The 14,606-nt window shown below is 32.5% G+C and overlaps 2 protein-coding genes across 2 annotated transcripts in view; one reads left to right on the top strand and one right to left on the bottom strand.

The window, feature by feature from the left end:
- LOC127965488 (TRAF3-interacting protein 1) overlaps positions 1 to 4,241 on the bottom strand; it is a 28,276-nt gene extending 24,035 nt beyond the window's left edge. Inside the window, exons 1-2 of the mRNA XM_052566298.1 lie at positions 3,949 to 4,241; positions 2,306 to 2,374 (exon numbers count right to left, since the gene is read on the bottom strand). Of these exons, the coding sequence (XP_052422258.1) occupies positions 2,306 to 2,374; positions 3,949 to 4,071 (192 nt within the window). The 5' untranslated portion in view covers positions 4,072 to 4,241. The remainder of the gene's footprint in view (positions 1 to 2,305; positions 2,375 to 3,948) is intronic.
- A 1,597-nt stretch (positions 4,242 to 5,838) lies between these two features.
- On the top strand, positions 5,839 to 10,022 carry LOC127965400 (anterior gradient protein 3-like). Its single transcript, XM_052566210.1, has 8 exons — positions 5,839 to 5,969; positions 6,547 to 6,662; positions 6,771 to 6,834; positions 6,911 to 6,963; positions 7,299 to 7,375; positions 7,518 to 7,581; positions 9,540 to 9,623; positions 9,851 to 10,022. Exons 1-8 carry the CDS (start codon positions 5,887 to 5,889, stop codon positions 9,916 to 9,918), a joined length of 609 nt encoding a protein of 202 aa, XP_052422170.1. The 5' UTR covers positions 5,839 to 5,886; the 3' UTR covers positions 9,919 to 10,022.
- Positions 10,023 to 14,606: the final 4,584 nt, after the last annotated feature.

Raw genomic sequence — 14,606 nt, 5'->3', positions numbered from 1 at the left:
ATATATTCTTGACAGCAGAATTCAATTATCTGCATCATTCCTTTAGTCTTCACTGTCTCATGATCCTTCAGAAATCATTCTAATATGCAAATTTGATGAAAACATATTCATGTCACAAGCATTTCAACACAAAAAAAGAAGAAAAAAATCATAAAATGGAGCACATTTTAGGACCATTAAGATTGTATTAATTATGACATTAAAGCAAGTTTTCCCTCTATACTTTCTTAGACTAATGGGTCCAAACACTGAATATTTTGAGCATTTAATTTCCTTTAATCTCAGTGGTGAAATTCCTTAATGCTATACAATGTAACTGTAGTTCTTTTTTATTTTAAATCAGCATAAATCAGAATCAGAAAAGAAATACAAAACTGCAAATACTATACATTGATATACAATTATATAATATAATTATTATGATTGTTACAAAATAGGTGTATTTCCTATGTAGTTCTTGGTAACAAAATTCTAATGGCCCAGATGGCATGCATCTATACATCTATAAGCAAGCTATCTGTAGAGAGATTCCCCTGAAAAGTGTTCAAACTGTGGCGCTATCAAAACATTAGAATGTCATGGTCGCACAGGTGTGGGGAGGTCATTTATTATACATGCTTTCAGCACTGCTCCACATTTGGAGAAGGATCAGACATGAACTTCTCACTTTGCACACAGAGTGCTCTGGCTAGCTAGTAACCGGCATCTCTTACAGGGTCACTGATACTGATACTAAAGCTAGTAAAAGGCACAAAGCTTTAAACAGGGAAATTTATCACACCTCATGACTCACCAAGATGTGAGACTTTGGCAAGCTAATTAAATGTTGAGTCGAGTTACACTTTGTTATCTGATCAATGTCAAGACCTAAACAGCAAAAAAACAGCAGAGTGGAAGTCTGAGATACGGTGGCTATAGAATCCAAGAACATTTAATGAGGCAGAAGATCAGGTAGATACGAGAGGACAACTGTAACATGATGTTTCACTGCCAAGAAGGTGGATTGATTGGCAAGGAACATAAAACTGTGTCTTAAGTGTCAATTTTTCGAAATTGAGATTAATACATCAGCTGTAACCTGAATAAATACACTTTCCATTGATGTATGGATCGGACAATATTTAGCCGAGATACAACTATTAAAAAATCTGGAATCTGAGGGTGAAAAAAAAAATCTAAATAAAGAGTAAATCACCTTAAAAGTTGTCCAAATGAATTCTTAGCAATACATATTACTAAATAAAAAATGTCAATATATATTATCCGGTAGGAAATTTGCTAAATATCTTCATGGAACTGAGCGCCAACCTCACGCTCTCTCTTGTGAGGCCAATAAGGAAGTGACTAAAACTGCAATTCATGGGGGGGTGAATTTTCTTATAACTCATCCGTTTAAATTATATTAAGACTTAAAGTTCTGCATAATTAAGGGCGTAGCCACTTGAGTGGCAGGTGGATTGCCACTGCTGACAGTGCCGTCACGCTAGGTGGACGTGGCTTCAGCAACTAGCTCCCACATTTTTGCCCATTTTTGATTGTCCGTGAGAGTCACAAAAGAAAAATCTATAATTTTGAACCATACAATGTTTATTTGGCTATTGCTACAAATATACCCCAGCGACTTAAGACTGGTTTTGTGCTCCAGGGTCACATATGATTGTAAGGTAGTATTGAAATTATCAAGAAATAAGTGTCTAGTTAGCACATTTACATATGCTCACATATATAGCCTTAAAGGTGCACTCAGTTATTTTTCCCCTTGTTAAAATAACAAATATGATGACAAATATGATTCAAACTTAGACAAAATATGATTCTACTGTTAAATCGTTTAGGCTTGTAAGATTTTGTAATGCATGGAGTATCTTCATTTACTTGATCGAAAATACAGCAAAAAACAGTATTACTGTGAAATATGATTACAATTTAATTTATTTTAAAATGTAATTTATTCCTTATTATTAATGTTAAAAGTAGCTTGTTTAATTAACCATGACATGTTTCTGTGTGTTCGTTGGTGGAAAAAAACAACAACAAAACAAAACAGCATTAATTTGAAATAGAAATATTTTGTAAAATTACAGTATAAACATCTTGACTGTCTTCTGATCAATTAAATGAATCCTTGATGAATAAAAGCATTTTCGTTTCTTTAAAAAATATCTTACTCACCCCATCCTTTTGAACGGTAGTGTATAACAAACATGACCACTGGGATGAAGAAGAGCCGGCCAAACATATTAACATAACTTACAAAATCTGTGCACCTGAACATTCCTCTAAAAGTTTTTTATTGGTAGCTTACCTTCACATTATCTGACTTCATCTCTGCTTCTCCGTAAAGTCCTTTCATGAATCCTGTAGAACGTATTACCTAAAAAATGGGAAAACAAGATTTTACAACCAAATTTTTTTAATCAAAAATATAAATACTGCCTTGTTGTCAATGGCCTTCTAAGAGCATTCAACCTGAAATAGAACCTCATAAGTGATCGATCTTGAACACTTGATCATCACGTCTGTAAACAGTTTACATTAATGACAACATATAATGGAGAAAGGATTTATAAAATATTTAGGATAAAAAACATAATGTGATTTAACACAACATTACACTATTACGAGCATAACTCAAGAGGTGTATAGAGTATGCATACAGTGGACAGACGGTACAGCTAATCTTAGCTGAGCTTACAAACCTTGGGCCTATCCCTGGACACAAACACACACACACATCCTTAACTGTCCTCTTCCTTTACCTAATACTGTCTATTTCCAACTCACCTGTACGACCAAAGCTTTGGAAACACCTGACAGAATTGATGTTTCTGATGATCTTAACACCTTGGCTTTTGATAAAATACTAGAAATTGAAATTGACACATTAATTTGTGCATAAAATGGCATTAATGGCATATAAATGATAATGGACAAACAACTAAAAATAATAAATTATATGAAATTATTATTATTATTAATCATTATCATTGCATTTCTGCTTTTTTATTTTAATTCGTTCAGTGTGTGATATTGAACAGTGTGATTTTTTTTTTTTCTTTTTTTTTTAATGAACTGTTTTAATATATTTCCGATAGGAAATTTGCTAAATATCTTCATGGAACATTATCTTTACTTAATATCCTCAAGATTTTTGGTATAATAGAAAAATCTATAATTTTTACCCATACTTTCTTTATTTATTTATTTATTGGCTGCGTTACTGCTACAAATATACCCCAGCAACTTTTTTTTTTTTTTTGCTCCAGGGTCACAAATGATTGTAAGGTAGTACTGAAATAAGCAAGAAATAAGTGTCTAGTTAGCATATTTACATATGCACACATATATATTAATACTAGTGTTTGATGGCAATTGTTGATGTTCATTAAGGAAATATACTCCTAATTACAAAATCAACAGCACAAAAAGGTGCCAAACATTTTTTTTTTTCTATTTTCTGCCATTAGATTGAGATGTAGCCTACTGTACAACATGAATGTCAAGATCATCTAGATTGCAAAACCTTGAGTTTTGTTTGCATAACTATGTGGAGCTATGCCTAGTAACGTTAACCAGGTTCAACAGCTCAACAGGTACTGACAGTAATGTTAAACCCAGATAGGAGAAAGATGATATTACTGAACAGTTATTGTATTAGTAAATATATTAGCTTACTAGCCACCATCAAAACACCAACATCTAAGCACTGAAACTAAAGCTCTAGCCATCCAAACACTACACTTAATATGAGATTTGTAACGTTACCCATCAGACAAACATATATTGAGATTTATCTGTAATATTTTGACGACTATGCGCAGGCTACATTAGCAGGCTAGCTTTTCGAGATCTAAAAACTGGATTTAAAGCGTATAAAGGTAACTATGTAGACGGCGAACGAAATAAAACAAGACTTGTGTCATAGAAACAATGTTTGGAATAACTGACCTCGCTGAAGATGTCGTGCAGGTATCGAAACGGCGGTTTGCTGAGCAGCTTTTCTGTCAGAGGAGGCTTCTTGATCACTTTTCCCAGAGTCTCCTGGGTCTTTTTGGCTACAGATTCGTTCATGGCAACAAAATAAAACGGTATTTGGTGTAAAATTTGTTTGTTTAATAATTAATTGCCGTTACTGTTCTGCTAGCAGCAGATTTCCGCTCGCTAAACTCTGCTTGTTGCCCTGGCGATAGCTTTCTGTCCCACAATCCTCCGCTGTGTGGATTCTGCGCTTGCGCGGAACCTAGACGCTCGTCAAGGGCTACAGTTGTCCATGACAACAACAAACAACAGTAGCCGTCCAAACTTACGTCAGACCTTCATGTTCCAGATATTATGTTTGAGTAAATTCATAAATTTTTGAGTGTATTCATAAATATTTGTTTATTTATGCATAAGTTCAGGATAACAATATAAAAGGTTATCATCAAAACGAAAATTAATTAAAAATATATATAATTATATAATTTGAAAAATAAAAAAAATTCAAATAATTTTTTTTAAAGATTTAAATTCAATTTTTAAAAGATTTAAATTTATTTTTTTTATTAATTTAATAAGTACAAATACACAATATAACAAATAACTAAAATATAAAAAGAAATACAGTTTAGATTACAGAATCCTGATATTATTTTTGACTAAAGAATTAAAAAATATTTGTCATCTATGCATTAGTTGATAATAACAATATAAAAAGGTTTTCATCAAAACAAAAAATAAATGAAAAAATATATAATTTTATCATTTTAAAAATAAACACTTAAAACCAAGATTTACATTAATTATTTTTTATTTAAATTAATTTAATAAGACACAAATACACAATATAACAAATAATTAAAATATAAAAAGAAATACAGATTAGATTACATAATCCAGCTATTATTTTTGACTAATGTATTCATAAATATTTGTTTATTTATGCACTAGTTAATATTAACAATATAGAAAGGTTATAATTTTAATAGTAAATGTAAAAAAAATTAACCAAAACAAAAATGAATAAATAAATGAATTAATTAATGAAACACTTTGTAAAAATAAATAAATAATTAAAAAGCGATTTAAATAAGATTTTAATTAATTAAATAACAAATGCATGATATAACAAATAATTAAAATATAAAATATATACATATTAGATTAAAAATGTATCATATTATTTTTAAATAATTGTTAATTAATACATTAGTTAATATAACAATATGAAAAGATAATAATAATAATAATAATAATAATAATAATAATAATAATAATAATAATAATAATAATCACAATAATAATAATAATAATAAAACAAATTGTATAAATAAATCAGTCAAATCAAACACTTTTCTAATTAGTAATTTTGATTTGCTCAAAAAGGGTAGTGGTTTTCAAACTGAGCCAAAAGTTTAGAGAAAAACTAAAGTAAACTAAATTAAAATAGATAGATAACTAAATCAAACATATTAAAAAAACTAAAAAAAACAAAGCTACTCATCTCAGCTGGCAAGTCATTAGATAGAGAGATCAATACTTTTAAAACTGATAGCACTGGGCCTCCATTATTAATATACTCATATCACAAAAATACAGATAGAGGTTAACGAAAGAGTGTACAGGAGGCTCCACCTAAAACTGTCAAGTTGCTGTGGTTGTTGCATAACCGTGTGCATATGTGCTTTCAAAGCTCACTTCTGGAAGAGTAAAACAGCATGTGGATATTTTGTGATATTGGATATTTTCTGTAATGAAATGGCTCAGAAGAGTCCACAGAGATCTTCAGATGAAAAAATCAGTTTATACTATAGATGTCCACTGAGGTTCTGTGATTAAATAAACGTGAAAGGAATTCTGTATAGCATGCAAAACCTGTTTGGGAGGTTTATAGTGTGACTATAAAAAATGCCTAACATAGCCTACAATGTAGCAATTGCTTTCGACTTAGAGAGAGGGACAGTGAATCTACTTCACCTGTTTCACTCCCGGTAGGCTCTCTTTTACTTGCTTTTTTCTTCACATCTTAGAATTATTTAAGAATTGATCTGAATCTGAATTTATTATCCATTTAAAAAGGCTGGTTTGTTTTGTTTGTTGGAGCACTGAGAACTTTGTTTCACATGCTTGAGTTTCTTTTGCATTTCATTCCAAACTTGCCAACATAAAAAGTACGTTGTTTTAGAGACTGCAAAATAACAGTAGTTTATTAGAATTTCAAATGAAAACTTTACTTTCAGTTTGTAATTTGATTTTATTCAGGACATTATTTGTATGTGAAATTACTGATCAAAGTTGTTAATAATATCACAAGTTACATAAGTTAAGTTATGCAAGTTAAATTCTAAAACTGATAGTTAATTAAATTAAAATGCCTTGTAATAGTTAAGTGAACATTTGTCACTCTTTGCTGTCAGAACAAAGTTTCACAAGCACGTTTGTCCAGTTGAACAGCTCCTGTCATCTATTTAACAGAATGTCATGCAATGTTTGTAGGTGGACCCAACCTTAAAAACAGTCGAATAAAACAGAGCAGTAGTCACATCTGACTTCCTCTTTTATCCTCAGGAAACATAACACTATAATCATGCAGCACTGGATGATCTGCGCATTACTTTTGTTTCTTGTGTTCTGTGATGTCTCTGCTCAAAGGAAGAAAAAAACAGTCCAAACTCTCTCAAGAGGTATCAGTGAATTGCATGCACATAAACAGACCCAAATATGTCAGTTTTAATCTTATGCTATGGAAAATTGATCACAGAAAGAAAAAAAAGTGTCAAAATTTCATTCAGGTTGGGGTGATGACATCACTTGGGTTCAGACGTATGAGGAAGGACTGTCTAAAGCGGTTGAAAGGTACCTTAAGATGCAATCATTGTCATTCTCACTTGTGTGTTATATGAACAGATTTTAAATATCTGTTTTATCATAGTAAGAAGCCCCTGATGATCATCCATCATTTGGAGGATTGTCCACACAGTAAAGGTTTGCATCTTTTGCGTTGTGCATCACAATCTGTAATGAAATAAAAAATATTAGTGTCATTGATTGATGTTAGAGTGTTTAAATAAATAGTTCACCCAGAAGTAACAGGTTCAAACCTGTATAGTAAAGTAACAGGTGCACTGTTCCTTTAAATCAGGGGCTTAAAGATTTTTTTTTTTATCTTATCAATTTATAATTCTTTATTTGTACTTTTTTTTTAAACCCCTGTTTTAAATCACTATCCCAAAGTAACAGTGTTTAATTTGAATCGCTTGTTTGCATAAAATGCTTTTGCATGTAACTGTATTAATCTCTTTCTCTACTCTTTCTTTTAGGTCTGAAAAAGGCTTTTGCCGAACATCAAACTATTCAAAGGCTGGCCAAATCAGATTTCATCATGCTCAACTTAGTGGTACAGTAACTATTATTATAATTATTATTGTTATTATTATATAAACATACAAATATGGTCAAATATTCAGCAGACACTGAAGTGAGAAATGCATCTGAAACTGCAAGAACCATCTAATGATCGCTGTGATTGTGATTTTCAGCATGAGACCACCGATACTAACTTGGCCCCTGATGGCTTCTATGTCCCCAGGATCTTGTTTGTTGGTGAGTTTTCACAACATTCCTGTTAAACAGTTCAGTGACCAAATTGGGATGAACAGATAATATTCTATAATTGTAACTCTGTAATTAATGGGTTTTGTATTTGTATTGATTTTAAAGGAAGATTACCAAAGCTGCATCATTTTCAAATGTATATTTCTTTCTATGATGGCGAAATTGAATTTTCAACTCTTACTCCAGTCTTCAGTGTCAGTTTTAATTAACTACAAGTTTCATTAAAAAGACATTTATAATGTTGTTACATTTTATAATTAGATTCCATTACTTCAGGGACCCACTTTATATTAAGTGGCCTTAACTACTATGTACTTAAATTTTAATTAATAATATAGTACAATGTACTTATTGTGTACATACATGTTTTTACATTGTACTTATATTTAAAACAAACGACATGTAATTACATCTGTATTTAATTTCTGTAATTACATTTATAATTACACTGTTGACCCAGACTTTACACCTTAACCCACCACTAAACTTACCCATACCTCCAATCCTCTCCCTAACCTTACCCCTATCCCACCTCAATAGCAGTAAAAGTGTTTTACAATACAGTATGAACACAATAAGTACATTGTACTTATTTTTTTTATGTAAGTACATAGTAGTTAAGGCCACCTAATATAAAGTGGGACCAACTTCAGTATATTTAAAGCATTCCCTAACATCAACTAACAATGAGCAATACATTCTTACAGGAGTATTTATTCATATTTGTTTAACGTTAGTAAAAAAATATATAACTGTTCATTGTCAGTCCTTGTTAGCTTGTGTTACATCATTATTAGATACAATGCTTAAATAGAATTAAATATGTATTAGTAAATGTTGGAATCTACATTAACTAAGAGTAATAGAAGTTTTCTTTCATTGTTAGTTAATGTTAATGAATGTATGTCACGTACGGGAACACAGGAGATGGAAGATCTAAGTGCAGTGTGAGATTTATTGGGGTAATCCAAATCAGAGTCAAAAATATCGAAAGAGTCGAAACAGAACATCAATCCAAACACAAACAAACAAACAAACAAACAAGATCAAGAACAGGAACAGGAACTCAAAAACTAGGAAACGCGAGGAAACTAGGTGGCGGAAAGTAAGGACTCCATGCAGACAAACAGAAAAGGACTGGTTAATATAGGGATGAAAGTGAAGACACCTGAGTGCAATTAACAGGTGTGCAATTACTGTGATGGAGGGACAAGGCTTTGTGGGAATTGTAATGCCTGCGGTGAGGTGCCTATGGGGAAGTGAGACCACTAGTGGACACCCAGGGAAACAGACCAGACAGCGTGACAATGTAGTGAACTAATGTTAACAAATAAAACATAATTGTTAAGTGCTACTTATTTATATTCATAATAAAGTTTAAAATAAATAAAGTTTCAGAATCCTGAAAAAAAAGCATCATGAGCTGAATAAAAAATATTAATGATTCAGCATGGGTTAGAATGATTTCTGAAGGATCATGTGACAGAAATGTCTGCTGAAAATTCAGCTTTGCATCACAGGAATAAACTATATTTCAAAACATATTCAAAACAGTTTATTTATATATATTTATAATTATATATGTATTTATAATATTTCACAATATTTTACTGTTTTTACTATTTTTGATCAAATAAATGCAGCCTTGGTGTGCATAAGATACTTCTTTCAAAAACAATAAAATTATATTATATTATATTATATTATATTATATTATATTATATTATATTATATTATATTATATTATATTATATTATATTATATTATATTATATTATCCAGTGTTTACATTTTTAAGTACTGACATATATTAGTAGACCTCTTTGTTTTACTGCCTTTAAAATCTGGTAGCCCTGGTTTTATATTCTCTATGTAAAATATAATTTGAATTATTTTTGTGTGTTCGTGAGATTCACTCTTCTCCCTCTTCTCTCCTCTTTCACCCAGATCCGTCGCTGACTGTGCGAGCTGACATTGCTGGAAAATATGCCAACCGAATGTACACGTATGAGCCGAGCGACGTGGACTTCTGTGAGTGTCTCTGTCTAATGAGCTCCGCTGAGAGGCTCCAGATCTTTATTGTCAAGCTCTTTCTGACTCCCAACAGCAGAACCGAGCTGTTCATTTGTTTATTCACACTCAACACATTCTCTTCTACTTTATATGCATGGCAGTGTGCTAATGTTGATAATTAATATTTGATTTACTACAGTCATTAGTTAGTCATGTCCCTTTTCTATATCTTTCTTTGTGCACAGTGGCAGAGAACATGATGAAAGCCAAGATCCTGCTCAAGGATGAACACGAGGATCATGATGATCTGTGATGGACCGATGACAGCTTACCCTCTTTCGAGACTTGTACACAATATACAGGGTTTTCTTTGTGCAACTAACAATATTTAACTTTGAATAAAGTCTGTTAGTTTTAGTAATGTTTCTTTGTGCGTTCCTTTAACAGCAAGACATTGTCCAAAGGTATGAAGGAAGAGGGAAACTAGGCTGTGCAAAAAAAAAAAAAAAAAAGTCAGGGTTTATTTTGCCTCTGGATTTACTTGACCTTTAGACAACATCAGGTAAAACTAAGTGATCTACTTGACTAAGATCAGCAGGAATAAACAGTTTCTTGAATTACTAAAACCATTAACTAGTATGCAGGGCAAATCTATCCTCCATCATACAAGGATTAAGAGGCATGACTGTGATTTGTAAAAAGGCTCAAGGAAGCAAAATAAGACTCAGTGTGTGATTCGCAATGATGAAGACTGCAAAGATTTTCCATTATGCAGTGACACAGAGTAAACACTAGATGGCAGAACACACTGTGTACAGAAGCCAATTTCATAACCATCAATTTAATGCTCTAAATGTGCTTAGAAGCTCCAAGTAAATTACAAGTATACTATATAAATATATTATCTAATTTATTCATTAATATTAACACATTAATTAAAAGGTAGATATCAGCAGATAAATATTCAAATGACTGCCAAACATTATAATATAATGTCCAATTCTGAGTTATAAAATTGCTTTTGGATGGACCAAACTGAACTGCAAAAGTGATGCACAAAACTGAAATTGCTGTGATTTCAGCTGTCTTATTTCTGGAACTATTTTTAAAAAATCTAATTGCAAACTTGTCGCACAAAATTGCAAGTGCTGTGCTTTTCTTTCAGTACTGTTGCTGTCTATTCTTTAAAATAACGCTGCACAAACAAACTAGTCAATTACAGCGCATGGTTCATGGTGTCTAAATAGATGCTTCAAAAGTCAAATATCTTGAAATGTTAGACTAAGGTTAGAATATGCATGTAAATATAACTATTTTGGACTACCTTAACTACCTTAAACAGAAGAGCATGGTGTTAAAAACACCAAGATCTGCAAAAGGCATTAATGCATTGCAGTTTGTCTGCATGAGGTTTTGCTAAAAAGGTGGGCTTGAAGCTCAGACAACGCTGGAAAAATTTCAACAGGATTTGAAAAAGCTGCTTTATGACTATGAGTCAGGAGTTGCTGAGTGTGCTGAGTGTGCTGAATGAAGGGGAGGGGAGGTGACAGACTTTAATCCTGCGGCCATCCTCCCAGGGTCACGGAGAGTAATGGAGCGGAGCAGGATGGTCATTCCTCTGCAGACAGAGTGAATTAATGCTGTACAGCTGGTTACGGCTCTGACTGACAGCCACACGCTGGTCACACACAGACACACAGGAACAGTCTTATTAACGCCCCAGATGAGCACACCCTCTCACCTCACCAACAAGACTGCCAGCTCTAGAGCCGCTGTCAATTCACACACACATACACCAGAGTAAGCCCTCGACAAGGGACCGCAAGGAGAAATATGCACAAATAATAAATGTGTTTAGTGCTCACGTATATAATATGCATAATATTGTAGAGCTGAGCAGTGTAGTCAATAATAAATATTTTATGAATTTTTATGGCATTTCCAGATATGAAAATTGCTATTTTATTTCCTTTGTTCACATATTTCAACTTAACTCTCCTTTTTATATACACAACCTCTCAAAAGTCTGGGGGTATTTAATTTTTGTTGTTGTTGTTGTTGTTGTTGTTTGTTTTTCTTGTTTTTTTGGTAAGAAATAAATAATGACTTTTATTTAGGAGGGACACATTTCATTTCTCAAAAAGTGACATTAAAGACATTTATAATATTACAAAAGATTTATATTTTGAATAAATGCTGTTTTTTTTACTTTAAAAAAAGCACAATAATAAATGTTTATTTAAATCAGATAATGTTTAAACATTTAAATATATTAAAATAGACAAGAGTTATTTTAAATTGAAATAATATTTCACAGTATTGCTGTGTGTAACTTAATTCTAAATGTAAAAAAAAAAAAAAAAAGCCATTTTAAACTCAAGAGACTTAATTCAAAAACATTTAAGGCCCCAAAAGTTTAGAAAATTGGCTTAATGGGCAAATTTCCTTGTTAGACAAAAATGTGGGTAAGTCAGGAGTGTTCCAGAAGACTGCACATGTTAAATGTGTTAATTTAGCAAACTTCAATGCGGAAAGACATACTTACAGCCTTAAAATTTCATTTCGATTATTTCAAGAGTTATTTAATATTCCCTGATATTTATAGGTTTTCTTTCCCCAAAATGTGTTATTTAGAGCATCCTGAATGAGCAAGAGAATAATTAAATTACAATAAATAAATTGCATGATAACAAGTGAAAAAATCAGAGAAAAACCACATTCAGCAAGTCTGCCTGTCTTAAAGTACATCATCACGGAAAAATGATTCATGTCCTCAGTGCATGATAAAAAAACACACAGGCTCTTGTGACCTGCTGTGTGCATCACAACAGCAAGCCACTCTTCAAAACTGAATGTCTCAAACAACAGCACATCTCCACAACAGTTCAAGACGAATCCCATTAGTCATATTCACTGGCAGCTCGGATCTGCTGTGATATTGAGTACAAAAACTGTTGTATCTACTGTAGAAAGTGTATTCTTCCTGAAGGCCATATCAAATCATCAGTTATCTGCTGTGAACTATTCATTTCACGGTGAGAGACTAGTATTTGCACTGAGAAGAATCAATACCACTCGGTTGTCTATATTAAGTTATTTTACTGGGCGAATGCAGAGATGGTCGTGGATTCCGGAGGATGTTTTAGAGAGCGCTGCTGTTCCTCAAGGACAGATGTGAGACAATCTGAAGGCCAACTAAACATTTCAAAGCCTGAGTGTTTCGAGAGCTTTACAATTACTCAAGGTTGACTTTGATTGTAATTCAAAAATTATGGCATGGTGAGAAAAAAAAATTAATGGAAGAATTAAAAAATATAAATACTTAAAAATAAAATGTCTATAATAAAATGTATAAATCAATAACAATAAATTAAAGCTAATAATAACATAATTCAGGCTAATGATGAAAATCGTTTTGGTATATAAAAAAAAAATAGTGGGGAAAATGCTATTTGCGCCCAATTTAAACACTAAATAAAAAAGAAAATAATATAAATAAAATAATCAAATAAATTAATGTATATATATATAGTTAAAATAAACGTCATAACATTTTGTCCAGCAACATAATATTCAATAATATTCTTGTAAAACTTGCAACAATAATCTTTGTTTTATTTTTTTTATTAGTTTGTTGTTTGTTTGCTTACAGTGTATATTATTAAATAAATTCTGTGTTTCCAGTTATGCAAATCTATGTTTCTGTGAAAGTGTTTCTCTTGTGCATGTTATTTCACACTACTGACACTGGGGCATGTTGTCACAAATGATCATGTGTGTTGAATGTTTTTTTTCCCCCTATAATAATGGTGTAATTATTCAACAGCCAATTTTTGTAGCTATCAAAGCTTTTATCTATACATAGATTAAATTTAAAACATAAACCCACCCCAAAAATTGGCATCCAGGCCTAGACCCAGTCTCATATAATATGTGAACTTTTGAGAATTGCAATATAAGGCAAGCAGGTATGAGGAAGCTGCAATAGTTAGGCCTACACATTCAACAGTGAAATTCTGCTTTTCTTTTTGACTTGCCGAAATCTGACAAGGACAAAGACCCATTAGCTGCCATTCCAGCTCAGCACAGACAATTTAGATATTCAAATATGCCCTCGCTTTGGAGAAACTGTTTGCAATGAGAAGCTGAATAGGTAATATGACATTAATCTCTCTCTCTCTCTCTCTCTCTCTGTATTTGTCCCATAACGCACCTTTCCCAGAGTGAGGTCTATAATGTCTCTTTGAGTCCACCGTGTGCCCTGGAAAGAAAGGGGCATCCGTGCCATTGAAACAGGAAGGTCAAAATGCTAATTCACTCTCATTCTTCCTCCACATCTCCCTCACCCATCAATAGAGGCTGGGTCGATGTTTTTAATTATTCTGTCAGCTTCAAAGAATTCCTTGTCAGAATTTCATGGCGCTCGCGAAGGCCTGAGCTCTCAGATAAATGTTATCCATTCCTGTGACGTCGTCTCTTCGCGGGCTCTCAGGTCGTACCTCAAGAGTAATTACTATAGATCAATATGCTTAGGGTTGGCAGAGGGAACAGGGCCAATTAACTCTCGGGACATTATCTAAATGCTTGTATGAAGTGAACGTGCGTGTAGTGATTTATTTGACATCGGGAAACAATGTAATCACAGGCCGACTCAATCTAGCATGCACAAACACCAACCAATCTCTCTTGTGATGTGAGGGCTCTGTTCTCAGCAGTGTAAAGAAAAACTGTTGGTGGCAACGCAAAAGTCTGCAATAGTTAACATGAGAAAGATTTCCAAAAGATCAGAATTTGCATGTAAATACTCCACGTTATATTATTACGATTTCTGAAGAAAATGTGAGTGATGTTTGTCCATGCTAAACTCACTACTAATGCTACAGGCCACTGCTATACTGTATGGTTGATAAGGTGTTCTGAGTAGTTTTAACTTGTTGCTATGACATGATTGTTAGATAATAGCCAAAAGAGTAAAAAAAATAATAAAAAAGCGCAGAAGTC

This window comes from Carassius gibelio, chromosome B9 (genome assembly GCF_023724105.1).
Source record: "Carassius gibelio isolate Cgi1373 ecotype wild population from Czech Republic chromosome B9, carGib1.2-hapl.c, whole genome shotgun sequence".
Classification (NCBI taxonomy): Eukaryota; Metazoa; Chordata; class Actinopteri; order Cypriniformes; family Cyprinidae; genus Carassius; species Carassius gibelio.
Note: the sequence above shows the minus strand (reverse complement) of the source record. Positions and strands in the feature narration are given on the sequence as shown.

Coding starts and splice junctions, on each gene's coding strand:
- LOC127965400 (XM_052566210.1), top strand. CDS start 5,887: ATGCCTAACATAGCCTACAATGTAGCAATTGCTTTCGACTTAGAGAGA. Junction 6,964..7,298: donor GGATTGTCCACACAGTAAAG/GTTTGCATCTTT, acceptor TCTTTCTTTTAG/GTCTGAAAAAGGCTTTTGCC. Junction 7,582..9,539: donor CCCCAGGATCTTGTTTGTTG/GTGAGTTTTCAC, acceptor TCTTTCACCCAG/ATCCGTCGCTGACTGTGCGA.